Source organism: Carcharodon carcharias, chromosome 23 (genome assembly GCF_017639515.1).
Source record: "Carcharodon carcharias isolate sCarCar2 chromosome 23, sCarCar2.pri, whole genome shotgun sequence".
In the NCBI taxonomy this organism is placed as follows: Eukaryota; Metazoa; Chordata; class Chondrichthyes; order Lamniformes; family Lamnidae; genus Carcharodon; species Carcharodon carcharias.
The window spans coordinates 10,079,354-10,102,810 of record NC_054489.1 but is presented as its reverse complement, the minus strand read 5'-3'; the positions used below and the strand labels follow the sequence as shown (position 1 = coordinate 10,102,810).

At 46.3% G+C, this 23,457-nt stretch overlaps 1 protein-coding gene across 3 annotated transcripts; it reads right to left on the bottom strand.

The window, feature by feature from the left end:
• Window positions 1–6,133: 6,133 nt before the first annotated feature.
• On the bottom strand, window positions 6,134–21,704 carry swi5 (SWI5 homologous recombination repair protein). 3 transcript variants are annotated; one of them, XR_005941305.1, is made up of 6 exons: window positions 21,547–21,704; window positions 19,502–19,550; window positions 18,825–18,937; window positions 11,346–11,440; window positions 7,214–7,313; window positions 6,134–7,109 (listed from the first exon to the last, which is right to left on the bottom strand). XR_005941305.1 is itself a non-coding variant. In XM_041173564.1 (5 exons), exons 1-5 carry the CDS (start codon window positions 21,681–21,683, stop codon window positions 7,045–7,047), a joined length of 459 nt encoding a protein of 152 aa, XP_041029498.1. In that variant the 5' UTR covers window positions 21,684–21,704; the 3' UTR covers window positions 6,134–7,044. The 3 variants fall into 3 exon arrangements, 2 of the variants coding, with proteins under 2 accessions (XP_041029498.1, XP_041029499.1); XM_041173564.1 differs by lacking the exon at window positions 7,214–7,313; XM_041173565.1 differs by lacking the exons at window positions 7,214–7,313; window positions 21,547–21,704 and adding an exon at window positions 21,269–21,384.
• Between the last annotated feature and the right edge of the window lie 1,753 nt (window positions 21,705–23,457).

Below are 23,457 nucleotides of genomic sequence, written 5' to 3'. Positions count from 1 at the left end.
AACCTGCAGGGGTTGTTTATATCAACACAATTTAAAAGCAACAAAACCAGAAGTTTTTTTTTGGCAAAAATATACTTTATTCATAAATCTTCAAAAACATTTCAAAATCACCATTACAAAAATACAATCAGGTTCAACTTTTACAACATGAATCACAAGGTGTATCAGTACAAACAATGAATATTACAATCATTGGCAGACATTCATTTTAAGCTGTACAGCCTGAGGGGCTCTTTACAGTTCCCAGCCCCCCAGTGCACTGTGGCAGAAAGGTCTTAGGCAGCGACCCTTCCCCATTGCGCCTTCGCGGCAGCTGCCCCAAGCTTAACTGTGTCCCTCAGCACGTAGTCCTGGACCTTGGAATGTGCCAGTCTGCAATAATCGGTCGGGGACAACTCATTGCGCTGGAAAACCAACAAGTTTCGGGCAGACCAAAGAGCGTCTTTCACCGAGTTGATGATCCTCCAGCTGCAGTTGATGTTTGTCTCGGTGTGTGTCCCTGGGAACAGCCCGTAAAGCACAGAGTCCTCTGTCACAGAACTGCTCGGGATGAACCTCGACAGAAACCACTGCATCTCTCTCCAGACCTTCTTCGCAAAGACACAATCTACAAGGAGGTGAACAACGGTCTCTTCCCCACCACAGCCACCTCAAGGGCAACGTGCAGAGGGGGTGAGACTCCTGGCGTGTAGGAAGGATCTAACAGGGAGGGCCTTTCTCACCACCAGTCAAGCTACATCTTGGTGCTTGTTGGAAAGTTCTGGTGATGAGGCATTCTGCCAAATGACTTTGTCAGTCTGCTCAGGGAACCATCCCACAGGATCCACCCTCTCCTTTTCCCTCAGACGTTACGTGCTGACCACTGCCTGATGGACTTGTGGTCGAAGGTGTTTCTCTGCATAAATTTTCCCACGAGGGACAGGTGGTACGGCACGGTCCAACTACTTGGAGGGTTCCGCAGCAGCGTGGCCAGACCCATCCTTCACAATACCATGGACAGGTAGAACATCAGCATGTAGTGAAACTTAGTGTTTGCGTACTGAGGGTCTACGCACAGGTTGATGCAGCCGCACACAAAGGTGGCCATCAGTATAAGTCGATGTTGGGCACGTTTTTTCCCCCTTTATCTAGAGGCTTGTACATCGTGTCCCTGTGGACACGATCCATTTTCGACCTCCAGACAAAGCGAAAGATGGCTCGGGTGCTCGCCACCACACCGGAGTGTGGAATGGGCCAGACCTGCGCCACGTACAGCAACAGCGAGAGTGCCTCACACCTGATGACCAGGTTCTTACCCACAATGGAGAGGGAGCGTCACTCCCACATGCCCAGTTTTCTTTTCACCATAGACACTCGCTCCTTCCAGTTTCTAACGCGTGCCCTGGTCCCTCCGAACCATATTCCCAGCACCTTCAGGCCATCAGCCCTGACAGTGAAGGGGACAAAGGATCGGTCAGCCCAGTTCTCAAAGAACATGGCCTCGCTCTTCCCACGATTTACCTTGGCTCCCGAGGCCAGTTCGAACTGGTCACAGATGTGGATAAGTCTGTGCACCGAAAGCGGATCCGAGCAGAAAACGGTGACATCGTCCATGTACGGGGAGACTTTGATCTGAGTGCCTCCACTGCCTGGGATCGTCACTCCTCTTATGCCCGGATCCTTCCTGATGGCCTCAGCAAAGGGTTCTATGCAACACACGAAAAGAACAGCTGAGAGAGGGCAGCCCTGCCTGACTCCAGATTTAAAGGAAAGCTATCTGATTCCCACCCATTGATTGAGACTGTGCTACTGATGTTAGTGTAGAGCAGTTGGATCCAATTGCGAATTCCCTCCCCAAACCCCATTTTGGAGAGTACATCCATCATGTAGGTGTGCGATAATCTGTCAAAGGCCTTCTCCTGATCCAGGCTGATGAGGCAGGTGTTCACACCCCTGTCCTGTACATAGGCAATCGTATCCCTGAGCAGCGCGAGGCTGTCAGAGATCTTCCTGCCGGGCACAGTGCAGGTCTGGTCAGAGTGAATCACCAATTCCAGAGAGGATTTGACCCGATTGGCAATGACCTTGGACAGAATATTATAGTCCACATTCAACAGTGAAATGGGTCGCCAATTTCTAATTTCCTCCCTTTCCCCCTTGTGCTTGTAGATGAGAATGATAATGCCTTTCCTCATGGATTCTGACATACTGCCAGCCAAGAGCATACTCTCGTACACTTCTAGCAGGTCCGGGTCGATCCAGTCCCACAGAGCCGAATACAACTCCGCCGGCAAGCCGTCGCTTCCAGGAGTTTTACTCTTCTCGAAGGACTCAAGGGCCTCAGTCAGTTCATCAGGAGTTAGTGCTTTGTCCAGACTCTCCAGTGTACTGTCTAAGACCTCCGTGATAGAGGACAGGAAGGACTGGGAGGCCGTGCTGTCTGTGGGTTTCATGTCATACAATCCGGCATAAAAGGATTTGCTGATCCTCAAAATGTCGGACTGCGATGACTTTACTGAGCTGTCTTCTTCCTTCAGGCTGCTGATCACAGAGCTCTCTCTGTGTGCCTTTTGGAAGAAGAAACGTGAGCACATCTCGTCCTGCTCCATGGAGCGGACTCTGGAACGGAAGATGATCTTGGAGGCCTCTGAGGCAAAGAGCGAGGCTTGCTGGCTCTTCACCTCTTGGAGTTCCTCCTTGACATCGACCCCCATCGACTGCAGCCGGAGCAGATTCTGCATGTTTTTCTGGAGTTGGGACATTTCCCTCTGTTTCTTTCTAGCTTTCTGGGTGCCTTTGAGGATGAAAAACCTCTTGATGTTTCCCTTGATCGCTTCCTGCCAGTGTGTCAGTGACTCAAAGTGGAGTTTCATGGTTCTCCAACCTTTGTAATCCCTCTTGAGCTCCTCAATGTTCTCTGGGGTCAGCAGTTGCACATTTAGCTTCCATGCCCCCCTGCCAAACCTCTGGTCTTCCTCTAAGTGACAGTCAGCTAGTAGCAGGCAGTGGTCAGAGAAGAACACCAGCTTGACGTCGGTGGATCTGACTGTGAATGCACGGGACACAAACAGGAAATCTATCCTGGAACAGACGGACCCATCAGGCCGTGACCAGGTGTATATACGCTGCGGTCCATCTGCAGGGTTGCTGAAGACGTCGTGCAGCTTGGCATCCTTAACTGTTTCCATCAGGGATCTGGACGTAGTGTCCAATCTGCTGTCGGCCCTGCCGGATCGTCCAGCCACATCGATGATGCAGTTGAAGTCCCCGCCCAGAATGACCGGCCTGGAGGTCGCCAGCAGCAGTGGGAGCTGCTGAAAAACCTCCAGCCGCTCGGCCCCTTGTGACGGGGCGTAGACGTTAATTAACCGGAGTGGAGCATTCTTGTACATTACGTCTGCTACAAGGAGGCGTCCGCCCACCACCTCCTTAACCTGGGAGACGGTGAAGCTGCCTCCCCACAGCAGAATCCCCAGGCCGGAGGAATGAGAGTCGTTTCCTCCCGACCAGATCGATAGCCCGTGGGACCACCATGGTGACCATTGCCTGTAGGAGCTGAGGTGTGGTATCGCACACTCCTGCAGAAACAACAGGTCAGATTTGACCTTGGCAAGGTAGTCCAAGGTCGCAACACATCGCGTAGTAGATTTAACGCTACGCACATTTATGGATACAATCTTTACACCCATTTTAAAGCAGTTAGTCGCTTACCAAACCTGTTGTCTCTGAGAGTCCCAAACCTTTGGTCTGCTCCTTCATGCCCGTAGTGTGCTCAAATTGCTTCACTTTGGATGAGCTGAGGAAAGCGTCCTGAACCTCCCCATTGGAGATGTTCTGCTCGGGTGGCATCTGGGGGTCCGTGCAGAGAGCGGGGTTTGAAATGTCCTCTGTTGGAGAAGCTTCTCCAATCCTCTCCCCATCTGGGGCGTTGCTGCTCCCGGCTTCCTGGAGCTGGGGTGCGCTGAGCGCTTCACTGTTCCCAGATTCCTGGGGTTGTGGTGCACTGGCCTCTTCGGGTTGTGGGCAAAGTTGGGGTGCACTGGTCTCCTCATTGTCTCCAATGTTCTGGAGCTCGGGTCATCCTCCAACTCCCTAGCGTTTTGCCGCTTCTTCTGTTGGCGCCGCCCTGGCCCTTCTTCGTCGGAAGAGCTGCTGCTCTTATTATCCGTGTCGGATAGGAGACGCCTCTTGACTCTTGTCTGGGAAGTGGCTTGGTTTCTTTTTAGCCCCTTCTTCCTTTTGGCTCTCGTCACCAGCTGCCACTCCCCCTGCTGCTTTCCCACTGCTGCCTCCTCCTCCTCCGTTGATTCGCTCTCCTGAGGAGTGGGAGGGTCAGGGGGCAGTGCTGTTGGTTGGCCGTCTGTTGCCCCAATCTTTTCCTCCACCTTGTCTCTCTCTGTGTCCTCCTTTGTCCCGTTGTTCTCCCTGGGGGCCTTGGTGGTTGGAGTGACATGAGGCATTTCTTCTGCTTCCCCCTCGTTGGCTTTGGCTGCCTGTGCATAAGTACGGCAACGTTTGGGGCAGGTCTTGTAGAGGTGACTTGCCTCGCCACACAGGTTGCAGCACTTAGCCTGTTTACAGTCTTTTGTCTGGTGCCCTTCCTGTTTGCAGTTCTTGCAGAGGATGGCGCTGCAGTTGGCCACCACATGACCAGACTTGCCGCATGAGCAACAAAGTTTGGGTTGCCCAGCGTAGACCAGGTAGCCACGGCTTCCTCTGATAGCGAATCTGGAAGGGGGGGTTGAAGACGGCTCCCTTACCGTCGGTCTTGATCGTTACCTTAACCTGGCGTTTACATGTCCAGATCCCCAAATCGTCTCTAACCTCGATGCAGCTCCCAACCTTATCAAAGTACCTGGTAAGGAAGGTGAGCACGTCAGCGACAGGGACGTAGGGGTTGTACAGATGCACCGTCGCAACCCGTTCTCGTTGCAACGGCAGAGCAAAGAGCGGCTTCACCGTCAGGATCTTCATTTCTGGCAGGTCTTTCTTTTCCTCAAACACCTTCAGGAGTTTGACACAAGCTGCCACTTGCTTGAAAGTCACATCAAAAAATCCAGCGATGGGGAAAACCAGAAATAGCATCATTTCACCAAATTGATGCCAGTTTGCTGCTTGTTGTCCTGGCTCCACATTCCTACCTGCAAAACACACCACCTTTCCTGTCACCTTTATTGTGTTAATTAATGTAACCTTAATTAATTTATAATTAATAAACACTGATGCTCCCAATAACCTTTACTACTGCTAGTTAACCCATACTACAATTAATCAAACCTTACAATTACAAATCAATTACACAGGTTTTGAACATAAACAAAACATTCACCAACCAATCACTGATCTGTTTTCCTGTGATGTCACACTGAGTGCCTTTGTAATGTAGCCGCTCCCCTCTGGAGCCACAGACTCCACTGGATTGGAAAACCCTTGGTGGTAGTTACTGTCTCCGATCCCTTTTCACCCACTGTTCTTGGTGTTGCTGACTGCCTTCAAGCTCTCTTTTTGCCCGCTCCTTCATTTTCATCTTAAGCTCTGCCAACATCGCCCATGGAGGGGGCATACGGTAACAGGACAGATAAACAGAAAATTAAATCCAATACTGAGTGCACTCACTGCATGTTGGTTGAAAGAATGTGCAGGTTAAGTCCATATGAAACAGGATTGACCTTCTATAGGTTACGGCTAGGGAGGATAGCACAGGTAAAAACTTTAAACTTGTTTCAGATGTAACTGTATGTCATAACCGAAGTGTTAGTGAAATAGAGCAAAGGACTTGGTTTGAGTGAATGGATTTTCTGAACCTTCGCAAATTTAAAAAGATATGGGTGTGGCTCCCCCTGGTGGGGATTATTGATAATCCATGTTACTACAGTGTCCTGCCACTGCCTAGTATTATATTCATTTTATCTATATTTAATGAAAGATTTGTTTAATTCAAGCTACCAGCAAATTGGGTATTGCTTAGTGTAGAGTCTTTCCATCTGTTAGTGGGATTTTTGGCCCACACTAGTCAAAGGGACACTTGCAGAGTAGACTGTCTCTCATTATCTTATTCTCAACACAAGCAGTCAACAAATTGGAAGGGAGGGAAATCAAAGATAGTTATGAATCAATTCTCATAGAATAAATGAACCAAACCACAAACAGAACGGATACTTATAACTGATTTATTTTGATCCTTTACATTCGATGAACAACAATTACAAAGCAAAGGCTCATAAATTGGCACAATTTCGTCCCTGGTGACCTCTCAATGAAGTGCCAAGTGCAGGTTTAATCCTTGACATGAGTGGAGCTCGGTAATCTCAGAGTTGACAGCAAGGTTGTTGCAGGCAGCAGTGCAACTAGCCTCAGTGCCCACAGACCAGAGTGTGGAGGATGTATTTTGTCAGAGTTTCTGCTCCTGATCACTGCCCAGTGACCCCCGCTGCAGAAATGACTTGGGTGGAGTCCGGCCTGAACTGGACTCAACTGTGATGCCCCTAATGATGGAACAACCTTCAGGCACTCACTTCCCACTCACTAGGAACGGAAGCAACTATCACCGGAACCGATTGTAGCCCATTTCTCAAGCATTCCATTGTGGATTAATTGGAGAGTTTCCAGGTGGTCAAACTGAAAGTTATATCTCAATAAACGGGCTGTTAATTTCAGCATGCTAATCCTTCCTGCCCAGAATGGATGGGCAGGGTGGAAAGTATTGAACAAGGCAGGGTGCTCTGAGTTACACAAACACCTCAAAAAAAGGAAAATAAAATCAGGACAGGTGGTCAGAGGTGAAGGTGAAATAGAAACACAGTGGACAACATGTCCATAAGACAACCCCACAACTGCCAAAACATCCATCACCAATACCACATAAAACTAACTGGGTTTTTACTGGGTATCTGCCATTGCGCCAGGCTTCACCTTCAGCTTTCTAGGTGGCCTTTTGGCCATAGCTGATTATTCCTCTTCCTGCCCTCAATATCTTTGCTGATGGAATCAATACGAAGATCCAATTGCGACAGATGAAGATTCCCAGCCACCTTCGAATCGTGTGGGGCTCTTTCCTGTTGCAGTCTAGTCTTCCAAGTCCAGTCCAAACTCACTGTACAGTTCCCTGGTGGTGACCCCTCTGATTACAGCTGTAACAAACAATGCAAACTTGTAAATGAAGAGTAACACTATTCATGCACATTAAATTCTTCCACAGTAACACCTCCCCCAATTAGGATATATGTTAACTTACTCTTACTGCTTGTAAAATATTCACTTCAAAAGGAGCATGTGTAATTTTTCTTTCAAAGTTTGCCACGGATTTCTCATTGTTAGTGTTCAAGATGAGAGTTCTGGGGGATAAGAACCATTCTCATTTACATACACCATGCATTTATCTCGTGCTTTTAACATAATAAATCACCCCAAGGCATTATCAAACAAAGTTTGACGTTGAATTCTTAAGGAGATATTAGAATGGGTTCCACAGAGCGTCTTAAAGGAGGTGAGAGAGGTAAAGAGACAGAGAGGGTTAGGCATAGCCAAAAATAGTGAAGCAAATAAAAATCAGCGGATGCACAAGAGACCAGGTTTGGAAGAGCGTAGGTATCTCAGAGGGCTGTTGGGCTGGAGGAGGTTACAAAGATGAGGAGGGGGTGAAGTCATGGATGGATTTGAAAACATAGATACAGATTTTAAAACCAGGGCCTGGTGGGGCTGTAACAAGCCGAGGGGGAGATGGGTGAACAGGGCTTGGTGCGAGTTAGGATTGGGACAGCAAAATTTTGGATGAGTTCAAGCTTCTGTAGAGTGAAAGAAGAGAGGTCAGAAGGGAAATTAGAATAGTCAAGTCCAGAGGCAACAAGGCATGAATGAGGGCTTCAGTAACAGATAAATTAGGCAGGGTCATAGTTGGATGATGTTATGGGGGTGGAAGGGGTTTAATTTAGTGATGGAGTGAATATGTGGCTGGGAGTTTATCCCAAGGTCAGTTCAGATGCCAAAGCTGCAAACGCTCTGATTCAGCCTTAAGCTGTAACCAGGGAGAAGGGTGGAGTCGGGGGCTAGGGTTTTTAGGTTTGTGGAGAGAAGGTGATTAGATATAGTGCACAGCTCCCTCCACTAATTCTCACCAATCCACCTAAATCCCTATTATACAGCTGTGTAATATTCTTCCATTTCCTCACTCCAGCCGTTCGGTGGCCTTTCCAACTGAGATTCAGCATCAGATTAGCAGTCATTTCATGCAGTGGTCTCATCATTACTGGAAACCAGGCTGAGATGGCCACTCTAACATCTTGTTGGTTTCTGATACTCAGCAACTAAAGTGATCTCAAAATCTAGGCTGACGCTCCCAGCACAGTACTGAGAGAGTGCTGCACTGTACGAGGTGCTATCTTTCAGGTGAGACATTAAACCAAGTCTGTCTCTCAGATGGACGCAAAAGATTCCACGGTGTTATATCACACAGAACAGTAAGTTATCCCCAATGTAATATGCAATATAAACAGAAAATGCTGGAAAAACTCAGCAGGTCTGGCAGCATCTGTGGAGAGAGAAACAAGGTCAATGTTTCGAGTCTGCATGACTCTTCTTCAAAGCCAAAAGGAGAAGTAGAAATGTGATGTGATCAGGACAAGAGTCAACACTCTGTGAAAGCACAACATAGAAACAAGTGACAGATGGCCCTTCGAGGGGGGGTAGGGGTTGGGGAAAAAAAAATTGATGAAAAAAAGGATAAAAAATAAAAACAATATAAAATAAATACAATTTTAAAAAACAAATAAAAATTTAAAAAATAGATTCAAAAGGGGTAAAGATGGAGGAGAGAGTTCATGGTCTGAAGTTGTTGAACTCAATGTTAATTCCAGAAGGCTGTAAAGTGCCTAGTCGGAAGATGAGGTGCTGTTCCTCCGGTTTGCGTTGAGCTTCACTGGAACAATGCAGCAGGCCAAGGACGGACATGTAGGCACGAGAGCAGGGTGGAATGTTGCAATGGCAAGTGACAGGGAGGTCTGGGTCATGCTTGCAGACAGACCGAAGGTGTTCCACAAAGCGGTCACCCAGTCTGCGTTTGGTCTGTCCAATGTAGAGGAAACCGCATTGGGAGCAGCGAAAAGAGTAACCAAATTGACAAAGGTGCAAGTGAAGCGCTGCTTCACCTGAAGGGGGCGTTTGGGGCTTTGGACAGTGAGGAGGGAGGAGGTAAAGGGGCAGGTGTTGCACCTTCTGCGATTGCATGGGAAGATTCTGTAGGAAGAGGATAAGGTGTTGGGGGGTGATGGAGGAGTGGACCAGGGTGTCCTGGAGGAACGATCCCTATGGAATGCCAACAGGGGGGGTGAAGGGAAGATGTGTTTGGTGGTGGCATCGTGCTGGAGTTGGTGGAAATGGCGGAGGATGATCCTTTGAATGCGGAGGCTGGTGGGGTGAAAAGTGAGGACAAGGGGAACCCTAGCATGGTTCTGGGAGGGAGGGGAAGGGGTGAGGGCAGAGGCGCAGGAGATGGGTCAGACACAGTTGAGGGCCCTGTCAACCACCGTGGGGGGATCCCTCAGCTCAGGAAGAAGGAAGATATGTCAGAAATGCCGTTTTGGAAAGAGGCATCATCGGAACAGATGCGACGGAGGTGAAGGAACTGAGAGAACGGGATGGAGTCCTTACAGGAAGCAGAGTGTGAAGAGCTGCAGTCGAGGTAGCTGTGGGAGTCGGTGGGCTTGTAATGAATATTGGTAGAGCAGAGAGGTCAAGGAAGGCAAGAGAAGTATTGAAGATGGGCTATGTGAAGGTGAGAGAGGGGTGGAAATTGGAAGCAAAACAGGTCCAGACAAGGGCATAAAGCAGTCATTGATGTAATTATCGATGTACCGAAAAAAAAGAGTTGTGGGTGGGGGCCTGAGCAGGACTGGAACAAGGAGTGTTCCACATACCCCACAAAAAGACAGGTGTAACTGGAGCCCATGTGGTTACCCATAGCCACGCCCTTTTATTTGGAGGAAGTGAGACAAGTTAAAGGAGAATTTGTTCAGTGAGGGAACAAGTTCAGCCAGACGGGGGAGAGTAGTGGTGGAAGGGGATTGTTCGGGCCTCTGTTCATGGAAGAAGCGGAGAGCCCTCAGACCATCCTGGTGGGAGATGGATGTATAGAGGGATTGAAAGCCCATGGTGAAGAGGAGGCAGTTAGGACCAGGAAACTGGAAATTGTTGATATGACATCAGAGGATTTGCAAATGTAGGTGGGAAAAGACAGGACAAGGGCAGAGAGAATGGAATCAAGATAGGGAGAAATGAGTTTGGTGGGACAGAACAGGCTGACATGATGGGGCTACCAGGACAGTCCAGATTTTGGGAAGGAGGTAAAAGCAGGCTGTGTGGGGTTGGGATACTATGGGGTTGGAAGCTGTGGAGGGAAGATTCTCCAGAGGAGATGAGGTCAGTGGTAGTCCTAGAAGCAATGGCTTGATGTTTGGCAGTGGGGTCATGGTCCAGGGAGGGGTAGGAGGAAGTGTCTGCGAGTTGGCACTCAGGTTCTGCAAGGTAGAGGTCCGTACGCCAGACAGCTCCTGGTGTAGTATTTACTCCACTACCAACATCACTAAAACAGTTTGTTCAGTTATTATCACATTGCTGTTTGTGGGAGCTTGCTGTGCACAAATTGGCTGCCACATTTTTCTACATAGAAACAAGGAGCAGGAGTAGGCCATTCGGCCCTTCGAGCCTGCTCTGCCATTCATTATGATCATGGCTGATCATCCAACTCAATAGCTTGCTCCCACTTTCTCCCTGTATCCTTTGATCCCTTTCGCCCCAAGAGCTATATCTAACACCTTCTTGAAAACATACAATGTTTTGGCCTCAACTACTTTCTGTGGTAGCAAATTCCACAGGCTCACCACTCTCTGGGTGAAGAAATTTCTCCTCATCTCAGTCCTAAATGGTCTACCCTGTATCCTCAGACTGTGACCCCTGGTTCTGGACTCCTCCACCATCAGTCTAGTCCTGTTAGAATTTTATAAGTTTCTATGAGATCCCCCCTCATTCTTCTGAACTCCAGCAAATATAATCCTAACCGACTCAATCTCTCCTCATATGTCAGTCCCGCCACCCCAGGAATCAGTCGGGTAAACCTTCGCTGCACTCCCTCTATAGAAAGAACATCCTTCCTCAGATAGGATGACCAAAACTGCACACAATATTCCAGGTGTGGTCTCACCAAGGCCCTGTATAATTGCAGTGAGCCATCCCTGCTCCTGTACTCAAATCCTCTGGCTATGAACACTAACAACTATGTTACAATTACAACTATGCTTCATTAGTTGTGGTGTGCTTTGGAAGGCCCTGGGGACATGAAAGGTGCTATATAAATGCATTGAAGTAGTTCTTACCCAGTTTTCCCAACAGTAACTGGCCCACATCCTTGATGTCATTGTATTCGTGGAGCTGGTCAATGTGCTGGTCCAACTCTTCCAGAGTGTACCCTCTGCAGGAAAAGAAAAACACAAATGTTCTGCACACCAAACCCTTTGCAAACATTGAGACAGAACTGATTTCCCCTATTACAGAAGATCAAGAGCGCTGACATATTTTATAAGATTGGTACACCAAGAGGCCTGCAATTAAATAATTTGCAATAAAGTTTCTTTATTGAGTCTTGCAGACTAGCAGGTTCTTCTGGCTCGCTGGGTGAATGTACACCCATTGTGGCATTCAGAAAAATGGAAAAATAGAATCTTACAGCACAGAATTCTGCTTGCGCCAGGTCTTTGAAAGAGCTGACCAATTAGTCCGACTCGTCCCCTGCTCCTTCCCCCATTACCCTGCAAATGTTTTCACGTGTGGATCCAAATCCCTTTTGAAAGTTACAACTGAATCGGATTCCACTGCCCTTTCAGGCAGCGCGTTGCAAATCATCATAACCGGACTCATCAGCCTGTAGCCAGGTTACATTTAGGTAGGATGTCAATGAACACATTCAAGATGGGGGTGTGGACAGGGAGTGTTTTGCTCCAAATGAAGTTAATCCGATTAATTATTTTAAAAATACAGTCACTGTTATGTGTCAAAACATGGCAGCCACATAGGAGGCACCACAGGATATATTCAGAATAACCTGCCATTTTGTTTGTCACTGTTGCTTGTGGAAGGAATTTTGCTCAGGACACCAGAAGAACATAGTGCTGCATATAACAACTATATAACAGCCCAAACAAATCAACTGCTGATCAGCACCACGGTTACACCAAATACGTCTAGGACGAGACTTGCATTTAGGACACCAGCTTTTTAATTCAGCCTTCCTCAGCCGAGATTATATGCTCAAATCCTGCAGTGGGGCTTGAACCTCTGATTCAGAAGCCAGAAAGCTAGCAACTGGGCCAAGATGGCAATTTGAAACTAATTCTCCTCTCATGCTAACTCATACTGTGGTACAATGCTGCATTCATTTTTTGACCTACAGCTACTTTGCCTAAATAACTATTCTATCATGTGTAGGCAATTCCCAAAGATTGATCAGAAACAGAACGCCAGATGATTTAGCTCTTCCCTCAAGTCTATTGGCATTAATGTCAAAAATAGAGCTGCCTACTGTCTCTCAGTCCACCCTGGGATTGTCCTGGTCTGCAAGACTCAAATTGCACTATGCATTGAACCCAGTCCCCAAAGCAAAACAAATAACATAAATTTCACAGGACATATCTCAGGGTAAGCAGGCAGCAGTCACAGTCCTGATCTCGAGAATCAATTTCTCCTTTAAAAGGGAGGGGTCAGGAGTGTAAAGTGCTTCAATATACTGTCTTATATAAAGACAAACATGATTATTAATAATAATCCTTTAAATAATTAGCGTGCAGATTTTTTTTATTTGTTCATGGGATGAGTGTGTCGCTGGCTAGGCCAGCATTTATTACCCATCCCTAATTGCTCTTGAGAAAGTGGTGGTGAGCTGCCTCTTTGAACCGCTGCAGTCCATGTGGTGTAGGTACAGCCACAGTGCTGTTAGGGAGTTCCTGGATTTTGACCCAGCGAGTGTGAAGGAACGGTGATATATTTCCAAGTCAGGATGGTGAGTGACTTGGAGGAGGACTTCCATGTGGTGGTGTTCCCATTATTTGTTGCCCTTGTCCTTCTAGATGGTAGTGGTCGTGGGTTTGGAAGGTGCTGCCTAAGGAGCCTTGGTGAGTTTCTGCAGTGCTCCTTGTAGATGGTACACACTGCTGCTACTGTTCATCAGTGGTGGAAGGAGTGAACGTTTGTGCATGGGGTGCCAATCAAGAGGGGCTGGTTTATCCAAGCATCTTGAGTGTTGTTGGAGCTGCACTCATCCAGGCAAGTGGAGAGTATCCCATCACAGTCCTGATTTGTGCCTTGTAGATGGTGGACAGGCTTTGGGGCGTCAGGAGTTAAGTTACTTGTCTCAGGATTCCTAGCCTCTGACCTGCTCTTATAGCCAAAGTATTTATATGGCTAGTCCAGTTCAGTTTCTGGTTAATGGTAACCCCAGGGCATTGATAGTGGGGGACTCAGCGATGGTAATGCCATTGAACATCAAGGGGCAATGGTTAGAATCTCTCTTGTTGGAAGCGGTCATTGCCTGACACTGTGTGGCGCGAATGTTACTTGCCACTTGTCAGTCCAAGCCTGGATATTGTCCAGGTCTTGCTGCATTTGGCCATGGACTGCTTCAGTATCTGACTCATCGCAAATGTTGCTCAACATTGTGCAATCATCAGCTGACATCCCTACTTCTGACGTTATGATGGAAGGAAGATCATTGATGAAGCAGCTACCATAAGACCATAAGAAATAGGAGCAGAAATTAGGCGATTTGGTCCATTGAGTCTGCTCCGCCATTCAATCATGGCTGATAAGTTTCTCAACCCTATTCTCCCGCCTTCTCCCCGTAACCTTTGATCCCCTTACCAATCAAGAACCTGTCTATCTCGGTCTTAAATACACTCAATGACCTGGCCTCCACAGCGTTCTGTGGCAATGAATTCCATGGATTCACCACTCTCTGGCTAAAGGAGTTTCTCCTCATCTCTGCTCTTAAAGGTCTTCCTTTTACTCTGAGGCTGTGCCCTCGGGTCCTAGTCTCTCCTACTAATGGAAACATCTTCCCCATGTCCACTCTATCCAGGCCTTTCAGTATTCTGTAAGTTTCAATCAGATCCCCCCTCATCCTTCTAAACTCCATTGAGTATAGACCCAGAGTCCTTGAACGTTCCTCATATGTTAAGCCTTTCATTCCTGGGATCATTCTCGTGAACCTCCTCTGGACCCTCTCCAGGGCCAGCACATCCTTCCTGAGATACGGGGCCCAAAATTGCTCACAATATTCTAAGTGTGGTCTGACCAGAGCCTTATAAAGCCTCAGCAGCACATCCCTGCTTTTATATTCTAGTCCTTTCAAAATAAATGCCAACATTGCATTTAACTTCTTAACTACCGACTCAACCTGCAAGTTAACCTTAAGAGAATCCTGGACTAGAACTTCCAAGTCCCTTTGCACTCCAGACTTCTGAATTCTCTCTCCATTTAGAAAATAGTCTATGCCTCTATTCTTTCTGCCAAAGTGCATGACCTCACACTTCCCCACAGTGTATTCCATCTGCCACTTCTTTGCCCATTCTCCTAACCTGTCCAAATCCTTCTGCAACCTCCCCGCCTCCTCAATATTACCTGTCCCTCCACCTATCTTTGTATCATCTGCAAATTTCACCAGAATGCCCTCAGTTCCTTCATCTAGATCATTAATGTATAAAGTGAAAAGTTGTGGTCCCAACACTGACCCCTGCGGAACTCCACTAGTCACCAGCTGCCATCCTGAGAAGGACCCCCTTATCCCCACTCTCTGCCTCCTGCCAGACAGCCAATCTTCTATCCATGCTAGTACCTTGCCTCTAACACCATGGGCTCTTATCTTACTGAGCAGCCTCCTGTGCAGCACCTTGTCAAAGGCCTTCTGAAAGTCCAAGTAGATAACATCCATTGGCTCTCCTTTGTCTAATCTACTCGTTACCTCCTCAAAGAATTCTAACAGATTTGTCAGGCATGACCTCCCCTTGATGAAACCATGCTGATTTTGCCTGATTTTGTCATGAATTTCCAAGTATTCTGAAATCTCATCCTTAATAATGGACTCTAAAATCTTACCAACGACCGAGGTCAGTCTAATCAGCCTGTAATTTCCCGTCTTTTGCCTCACTTCCTTCTTAAACAGGGGGGTTACATTAGTGATTTTCCAGTCCTCTGGGACCCTCCCTGACTCCAGTGATTCCTGGAAGATCACCACTAATGCCTCCACTATCTCTTCAGCTATCTCCTTCAGAACTCTGGGGTTTAATCCATCTGGTCCAGGTGATTTATCCACCTTCAGACCTTTCAGTTTTCCTAGCACCTTCTCCTTGGTAATGGCCACCATACTCACCTCTGCCCCCAGACTCTCTTGAACTTTGGGGATGTTACTCATGTCTTCCACCGTGAAGACTGATGCAAAGTACTTATTCAGTTCCTCCGCCATTTCTTTGTTCCCCATTACTACTTCTCCAGCGTCATTTTCCAGCGGCCCGATGTCCACTTTTCCCTCTCTCTTACCCTTTATATATCTAAAAAAACTCCTGCAATCTTCTTTTATATTACTGGCTAGTTTACCCTCATATTTAATCTTCTCCCTCCTTATTTCTTTTTTAGTTGTCCTCTGTTGGTCTTTGTAGGCTTCCCAATCCCCTGGTTTCCCACTGCTCTTCGCCGCATTGTATGCTTTCTCTTTAGCTTTTATGCTGTCCCTGACTTCCCTTGTCAGCCATGGTTGCCTCATCCTCCCTTTAATATGTTTCTTCTTCCTAGGGATGAATTTTTGCTGTGTCTCCCAAATTACTCCCAGAAACTCCTGCCATTGCTGTTCCACTGTCTTTCCTGCTAGGCTCATCTCCCAGTCAATTCTGGCCAGCTCCTCCCTCTTGCCTCTGTAGTTACCTTTATTCAACTGTAATACTGTTACATCTGATTCTAGCTTTTTCCTCTCAAATTGCAGGGTAAATTCTATCATATTATGGTTACTTCCTCCTAAGGGTTCCTTCACCTTAAGCTCCTTTATCAAATCTGCCTCATTACACATCACTAAATCTAGAATTGCCTGTTCCCTAGTGGGCTCCACCATAAGCTGCTCCAAAAAGCCATCTCGTAGACACTCCACAAATTCCTTTTCTTGGGATCCACTGCCAACCTGATTTTCCCAGTCTACCTGCATATTGAAATCCCCCGTGATCTCTGTAACCTTGCCTTTCTTACACACCTTTTCTATCTCCTGGTGTATCTTGTGCCCCACATCCTGACTACTGTTCGGAGGCCTGTACATAACTCCCATTATGGTTTTTTTACCTTTGCAGTTCCTCAACTCTACCCACACAGGTTCTACATCATCTGACCCTACATCATTTCTTGCTATCGATTTAATTTCATTTCTTACTAACAAAGCAACCCCACCCCCTCTGCCAAGCTGCCTATCTTTTCGATAGGATGTATATCCTTGGATATTTAGCTCCCAGTCCTGATCCCCTTGCAGCCATGTCTCCGTGATGCACACCACATCATACCTGCCAATTTCAATGTGCGCCACAAGCTGATTTCCTTATTTTGTATACAGCGTGCATTCAGATACAACACCTTCAGTCCTGCATTTCCCGGTCCCTTTCTCATTGTCGTCCCTTTATCTGACGTGCTTGAAGTTAGATTCCTAGCCCTTTCCAAACACTCTGTCCTATTTTATGTTCTGGAGACTTCAATAGCCTCTCCTGGGCTCTCCTTTCTTTTCAGTTTTTTCATATTTTTCCATGAAGTTGAATCCACCCCCCTACAACATGCTAAGCTGCTGCTTTGTTTCCCATTAGTTATATTTCTTGGAATTTTACCCTTCCCCCCACCCCCCCTCTTTCTAGTTTAAAGTCCTGTTGACCACCCTATTTACCCTTTTCGCTAGAACATTGGTCCCAGATCGGTTCAGGTGGAGACCGTCCCAATGGTTCAGATCCCTCCTGTTCCAATACTGATGCCAGTGCCCCACGAAATGGAACACCTCTTTCTCCCACCACTCCTTTAGCCACGTGTTTACTTCCCTTATTCACGCGTCCCTATGCCAATTTGCACGTGGCTCGGGTAGTAATCCGGAGATTATAACCCTTGAGGACCTGTTCTTTAATTTAGTTCCTAGTACCTGATAATCCTCAAACAGGTCCTCTTTCCTCGTCTTACCTGTTATTTGTCCTGACATGGACCACAACAACTGGATCCTCCCCCTCCCTCTCCAATATCCTCTCAAGCCGGTCAGAGATGTCCCTCACCCTGGCACCAGGCAGGCAACATACCATCTCGATCCTGCTTACAAAGGAAGCTATCAATTTCCTTAATAATAGAATCCCCTACAACTACCACTTGTCTTTTTGCTCCCCCCTCTTGAATGGCCTCCTATGCCACAGTGCCGTGGTCAGCTGGCTCATCCTCCCTACAGCCCTGTTCCTCATCCACACAGGGAGCAAGTACCTCGTACCTGTTGGACAAGGTCAAGAGCTGAGGCTCCTCTGTTCCTGAACACATGATCCCTCTACCTGCCTCACTTGAAGTCACACCCTGCTGACCCTGACCACTGACCGGACTTGAGGTACTTAATCTACCGGGTGTGACCGCCTCCTGAAACAAAGCGTCCAGGTAACTCTCCCCCTCCTGAACGTGCTGCAGCATCCGGAGCTCGGACTCCAGCTCATCAATTCTGAGCCGAAGTTCCTCCAGCAACCAACACTTGCTGCAGATGTGGTCACTGCGGCTCGCAATGGGATCTGCCAGCTCCCACATCATACAGCCACAGCACATCACCTGCCAAGCCATCTCCACTTAGATAATTAATTTATTAGTTAGCTTTGCAGTGTTTTTTTCTTCAAATTTGGTGCAGATTTCCTACCAACCAAGGTCACAGCTTTCCTGTGACGTCTGTTTTTCAGTTTTGGCTTCAGTTACTCTGTGCCCCGAGGTCACCGCTCTGGTGCTCCTCCCTCCGAGTCTGCTCCCTAGAGACAAGGCCGCGAATCTCCGAGGTAAGCTAGGTTTATACTCACCGTTCCGGTGCTTCTCCCTCTGAGTCTACTCCCAGAATTTACTCACCAATTAGCTGCTTTTTCTTTAAAAGCCACTTTCAGAAAAGTGTCCCTCACAGGTCTGGTGCACCCCTGAAGGCACTGCCTCTTCCTCTCTCTTTTTTTTAGGTTTGAGGAGGAGGGAAGGATGGAAACACTACAGCAATGTAATTAAATAGCTGAAGATGGATGGGACTGACCCCCTTCAGCCACAACCATCTTCATTTGTGCTAGGTAGGACTCCAAGCAGCTGAGTTTCCCCCCCCGATTCTCATTGAGTCTAGTTTTGCTAGGGCTCCATGATGCTACACTCGGTCGAATGCTGCCTTGATGTCAAGGGCAGTCACTCTCACCTCTGAAGTTCAGCTCTTTTGTCCATGTTTGAATGAAGGTTGTAATGGGGTCAGGAGCTGAGTGGCTCTGGCGGAACCCAAACTGAGCGTCAGTGAACAGGTTATTGCTAAACAAGCACTGCTTGATAGCACTGTTGATGACCCCTCCCATCAATTTACTGATGACAGAGAGTAGACTGATGGGACGGTAATTGGCCGGGTTGGATTTGTCCTATCTTTTGTGTACGGGACATTCCTGGACAATTTTCCACATTACTGGGCAGTTGCCAGTGTTGTAGCTGTACTGGAACAGCTTGGCTAGGGGCGCAGCAAATTCTGGAGCATTTATTAAGATCTTGGTTGGCACCACATCCAACCTGTTTGTGACAAAAGCAAACCCACTTACTCCAAGATCAATCCTGCAATCTGACGGTCAAGATCTTCGCATTTCTTCTTCAGATTTTCCAGGTCAAATTGAAGACTAGCAGAATTGAGCTCAGGGTGTTGGGAGGTCTTTAACTGGGAGAGAAGTCAGTGTGAGTGAAAGAGAAATCAAACACCATTCTCACTCTACGGTATCACATAGCTATCACGTTGCACATTAAAGGAAAAATTATATATGGTACAAAAAATGCTTTTATTACCTATATTAACACTGCAAAGGATGCCTCAAGCATTGGCCGGTCTGTTCTTACACTTTTGCACATCCACACACCTGTACAACCTCCAGAGCAGTGGTTCTTGAAGTTTTTTGGTTTAATTGTCAAATAGATTAGTAATTATAGACTCCCCTTTGAATTATAATATTATGTAATACTCATAATATGAAAGTGCTGCACGTGAAGTGTAATTTAATAATGCTTTTAAAAAAGATACGTGCAGGTATTAGCTTAAAGATAAAACAACCTTAGCACTGTTCCTCCATGAACTCTTCCCTCTCAGGTGAGGCTGCCAGCCGCTCTGCACTGCACATTTGGTGGCTGCACCCAGCTCCCACCTTGCACCAAGATCACCCACCATTGCCCACCTGTATTGTTGGCCCTGTTCGCTAAGCTCTCATGGACGGCATGTTTAATCACTTACTGGTGATTTAAAGCTTGCATTTAATTTTCTGGATGGTCCAACTGGTGTCCTGTGAATAAAAAGAAACGAATTAGAGGCAGAAATGAAGCTGAATATTTAAAATTAGTCCATCAAGGATATCCTCCTTTAATCAAACAACTCTCTTCTCATACAGTATAAAGTTGTTGCTTCCCCTGACACTGGTATTCTTGTGATTGTCCTGATGAGTGCAAGACAAAAAGCTTTGACGAAACATATTTTTTCAGCAATACTCTCCTTTATGCTTTCAAAAGATAGATATAGTTGAGTAAGACCATCTTGGCTCATCCATCCTGAAAGACTTACACTCCCATGCCCCAAAGTTTCCAACTCTTCCTCAAATGTTTGAAGGTTGCTGCCCTCTCTCCCCTACTTGGAAGTCCATTCAAAAGTGATCATCACTTGCTTTGTGAGAACTTGCTGATTTGTCCTTTGCCAGTTTTATTCCCCTGCCCCGATCCTATTAGCATGGTTTAGACTGTAGTGTTCCAGATACAGTTCACCAGGTTGATTCCGGATATGGAGGGATTTTCTTATGAGGAGAGCTTGGGAAGGTTGGGCCTGTACTCAGTGGAGTTTAGAAGAATGAGAGGCAACCTTATTGAAGCATATAAGATTCTCAGGGGGCTTGACAGGGTAGATGCTGAAAGGTTGTTTCCCCTTGTGGGAGAGTCTAGGACCAGAGGGCATAATCTCAGAGTAAGGGGGAGTCCATTTAAAACAGAGATGAGGAGGAATTTCTTCTCTCAGAGGGTAGTGTATCTGTGAAATTCTTTACCGCAGAGGGCTATGGAAGCTGGGTCATTATGTATATTCAAGGTGGAGATAGACAGATTTTTAATCAGTAAGGGAATCAAGGGTTATGGGAAAAAGGCAGGAAAGTGGAGTTGAGGATTATCAGATAAGCCATGATCTCATTGAATGGTGGAGCAGACTCAATGGGCCGAATGGCCTACTTCTGTTCCTATGTCTTATGGCCTTATGGTGTTCTGGATTTGCATTTTCTATACCATTTACTATCAAAAATATACACATGAGAGGTCATGGTTGTGGGTTTAAGTACCTCTCCAGCATGTAATCAGGCCAACGCTGAAGGAGTTCTACACTTTTGAGGGTCCCATCTTTCAAATGAGACTTACACCGAGGCCCCACCTGCCCTTTTAGATGGTTGGAAAAAATCTGTTTTATTTGAAGAACAAATCAGTTCTCCTTGCCAATATTGATCACTCACTCAAAAATCACAAATTTTCCAATTGGGAGCTTGCTGTGCAAATAAAAAGCTACTCTGCATTTCTCTATATTATAACAGTGACTATACTTCAGAAGTACTTAATTGGTTGTAAAATGCTTCAAGATAGGCAGAGGCTTTGAAAGATACTGTACAAATGCAAGTCTCAGTTCTCTTCACCTCTAGGCCTTTCTAGTGATGCCACTGCTTAATTACAATGGAGAAAATTAGGACTAAACTGATGTATCTGATCTCATAAAAACACACTAACTGCTAGCAACAAATAATTTGACATACTTTGGGGGAAAATAAAGCAAGCTTGGATTAATACAGCCCCAGGTTTCTCAAAGCATCTCACAGGCACTGAATGATTTGAAAGTTTAGCAACTGTTTATAATCAAACCGCAAAGAGGATTCCAGATGTTGGAAATCTGTACGAAAGAAAAATACGAGAAATTTTTCAGCAGGCCAGGCAGCATTTGTGGGAGAACAAATCAGTTGATATTGCAGAGTGCACAAACCTTTTGTTTTGCACTGAAATAATCATTTGTCTGTTTCCGTTCCACAGACTCTGTCTGGCGAACAAAAATACTTCAGCAGGCTTAACTTCTCTTTTAATGAATTATCTGATTTTTAAAACTTCTGTACCTATTCTCACTGCATTTTCCTAATGTCAGTAACAGTGCCCACCCCCCCATCTTCCCCTCCATGTTGTAGACTGTTGCCCCCACCCCCCACCTTCCTCTTTGCTGCTACAATCCCTCCTACGGATGCTTTCCGAGCCCAGAGACGGACAGACCTCCTGAAGGAGCGACCCGCGGTCCCTCCGCCCTCGCTGTCCCTGGGGGTCCGGGTACAGAGGGGCTGCTCCGACCCCAGAACCCCGCAGGGAGGAGAGCGAATCCCCGCATCTCCACGCTCGCGATCCGCAGCCATAGCGACCGCTCGCGGGCCGCGTTCTACGCGCCGCCACTTCCGCACACGTGGCGGCAAACAGCCAATCCCACACTCCGACATTTGCTACATTTGCTGTTTCATTTTTCTTGAATGTTTTGGACTCAGATGTACAAACTTACACACGCTTTTATATTTATATGTATATCTGTGTGCGCATTCTCTCTTTAACATTAGATGCTCTACGTGAAAAAGGAGATAACTGCATTTAGAGAAGGTTCATTCATTCCTGGGATGAGGAGCTTATTTTATGAAGAAAGGTTGAATAGATTGGGCCTATACACATTAGAGTTTAGAAGAATGAGATGTGATCTTATTGAAATATAATATCCTGAGGGGACTTGATAGGGTGGATACTGGGAGGATATTTCCTCTTGCGAGGGAGACTAGAACTAGGGGACACAGTTTAAGAATGAGATCTCCCTTTCAAGATGGAGATGAGGAGAATTCTTTTCTCAGTGGGTCGTTCGTTTGTGGAATTCTCTTCCCCGGAAAGCAGTGGAGGCTGGGTCATTGAATTTATTCAAGGCAGAGGTAGACAGATTTTTGATAGACAGGGGAGTCAAGGGTTTTGGGGAGCAGACAGGAAAGTGGAGTTGAGATCATAACCAGTTCAGCCATGATCTTATTGAATTGCGGAGCAGGCTCAAGGGGCTGAATGGCTTATTCCTGCTCCTAAGTCCTATGTCCTTATGTTCCTATGCAGAGAGAGTTACTCTGAATATAAAGCACAAATTATGAGAAAGTTTGTCAATTTCAAACAACAATTAGTATTTATTAGCACCTTTAACATAATAAAACATCCCAAGGCACTTCATTAGGGCCTTATGAAAATTTGGCACTGGGCAAATATTAGGCAGACTCCATTTCCATTTCATGTCTGTTCTCCTTGAAGGAGGTCCTTGGCTCATTGTCGATAAAAACAAAAAACTGCGGATGCTGAAAATCCAAAACAAAAATAAAAATACCTGGAAAAACTCAGCAGGTCTGGCAGCATCGGTGGAGAAGAGCAAAGTTGAAGTTTCGAGTCCTCATGACCTCATTGTCTGTTTGCTGATGATTAGGCCAGATAGCTTGGTCAAAGAAGTAGGTTTTGATTGAGGAGCATCTTAGAGGAGGAAAGTGTGGTATAGAGGTGGGGAGGTTCAGGGAGGGAATTCCATTATTTAAGAACTTGACAGCTTGCCATGGCCACTGATGGTGGAGCAATTAAAATCAAGATTGCATAAAAGACCAAAATTAGAGCAGTGCAAATATTTAAGAGGGCTGTGGGAGTGGAGCAAATTGCAGAGATAGGGGATGAACGGATTTGAAAACAGGGATGAGAATTTTAAAAATGAAGCGCTGAAAGGGATGAAATTGTGGCTTATGCTCTGATGTTTGATTTACAGCTGATGAAATTCATATGCAAAGAGCTGTTGCTTCAGGGAAATGCTTAGGAAATATCAAAAAGAACAAGTTATTAATGAACATTTGATGAACAGTGTAGACGTTGTAGGATATTGCTAGTTGCCCTCTCTGCTGCAGAGGTGTAAATAGAATTAGTTCAATAATGGTTATTTGTAGTTGAGCATGAATTGTACTCAGTGCAACACAACAAAAGTTACAATTTTTATTGTCATTTTGTCATGGGTTTGCATTCAATTCCTTATTTCATTGTGTGCAATCTATTAGTGTCTATATATTATGGCTTGTTGCTGTGCTGTACATTCTATGATAAGTCAAATCTGCTTACAAGTTTCATACAGGTGCATCA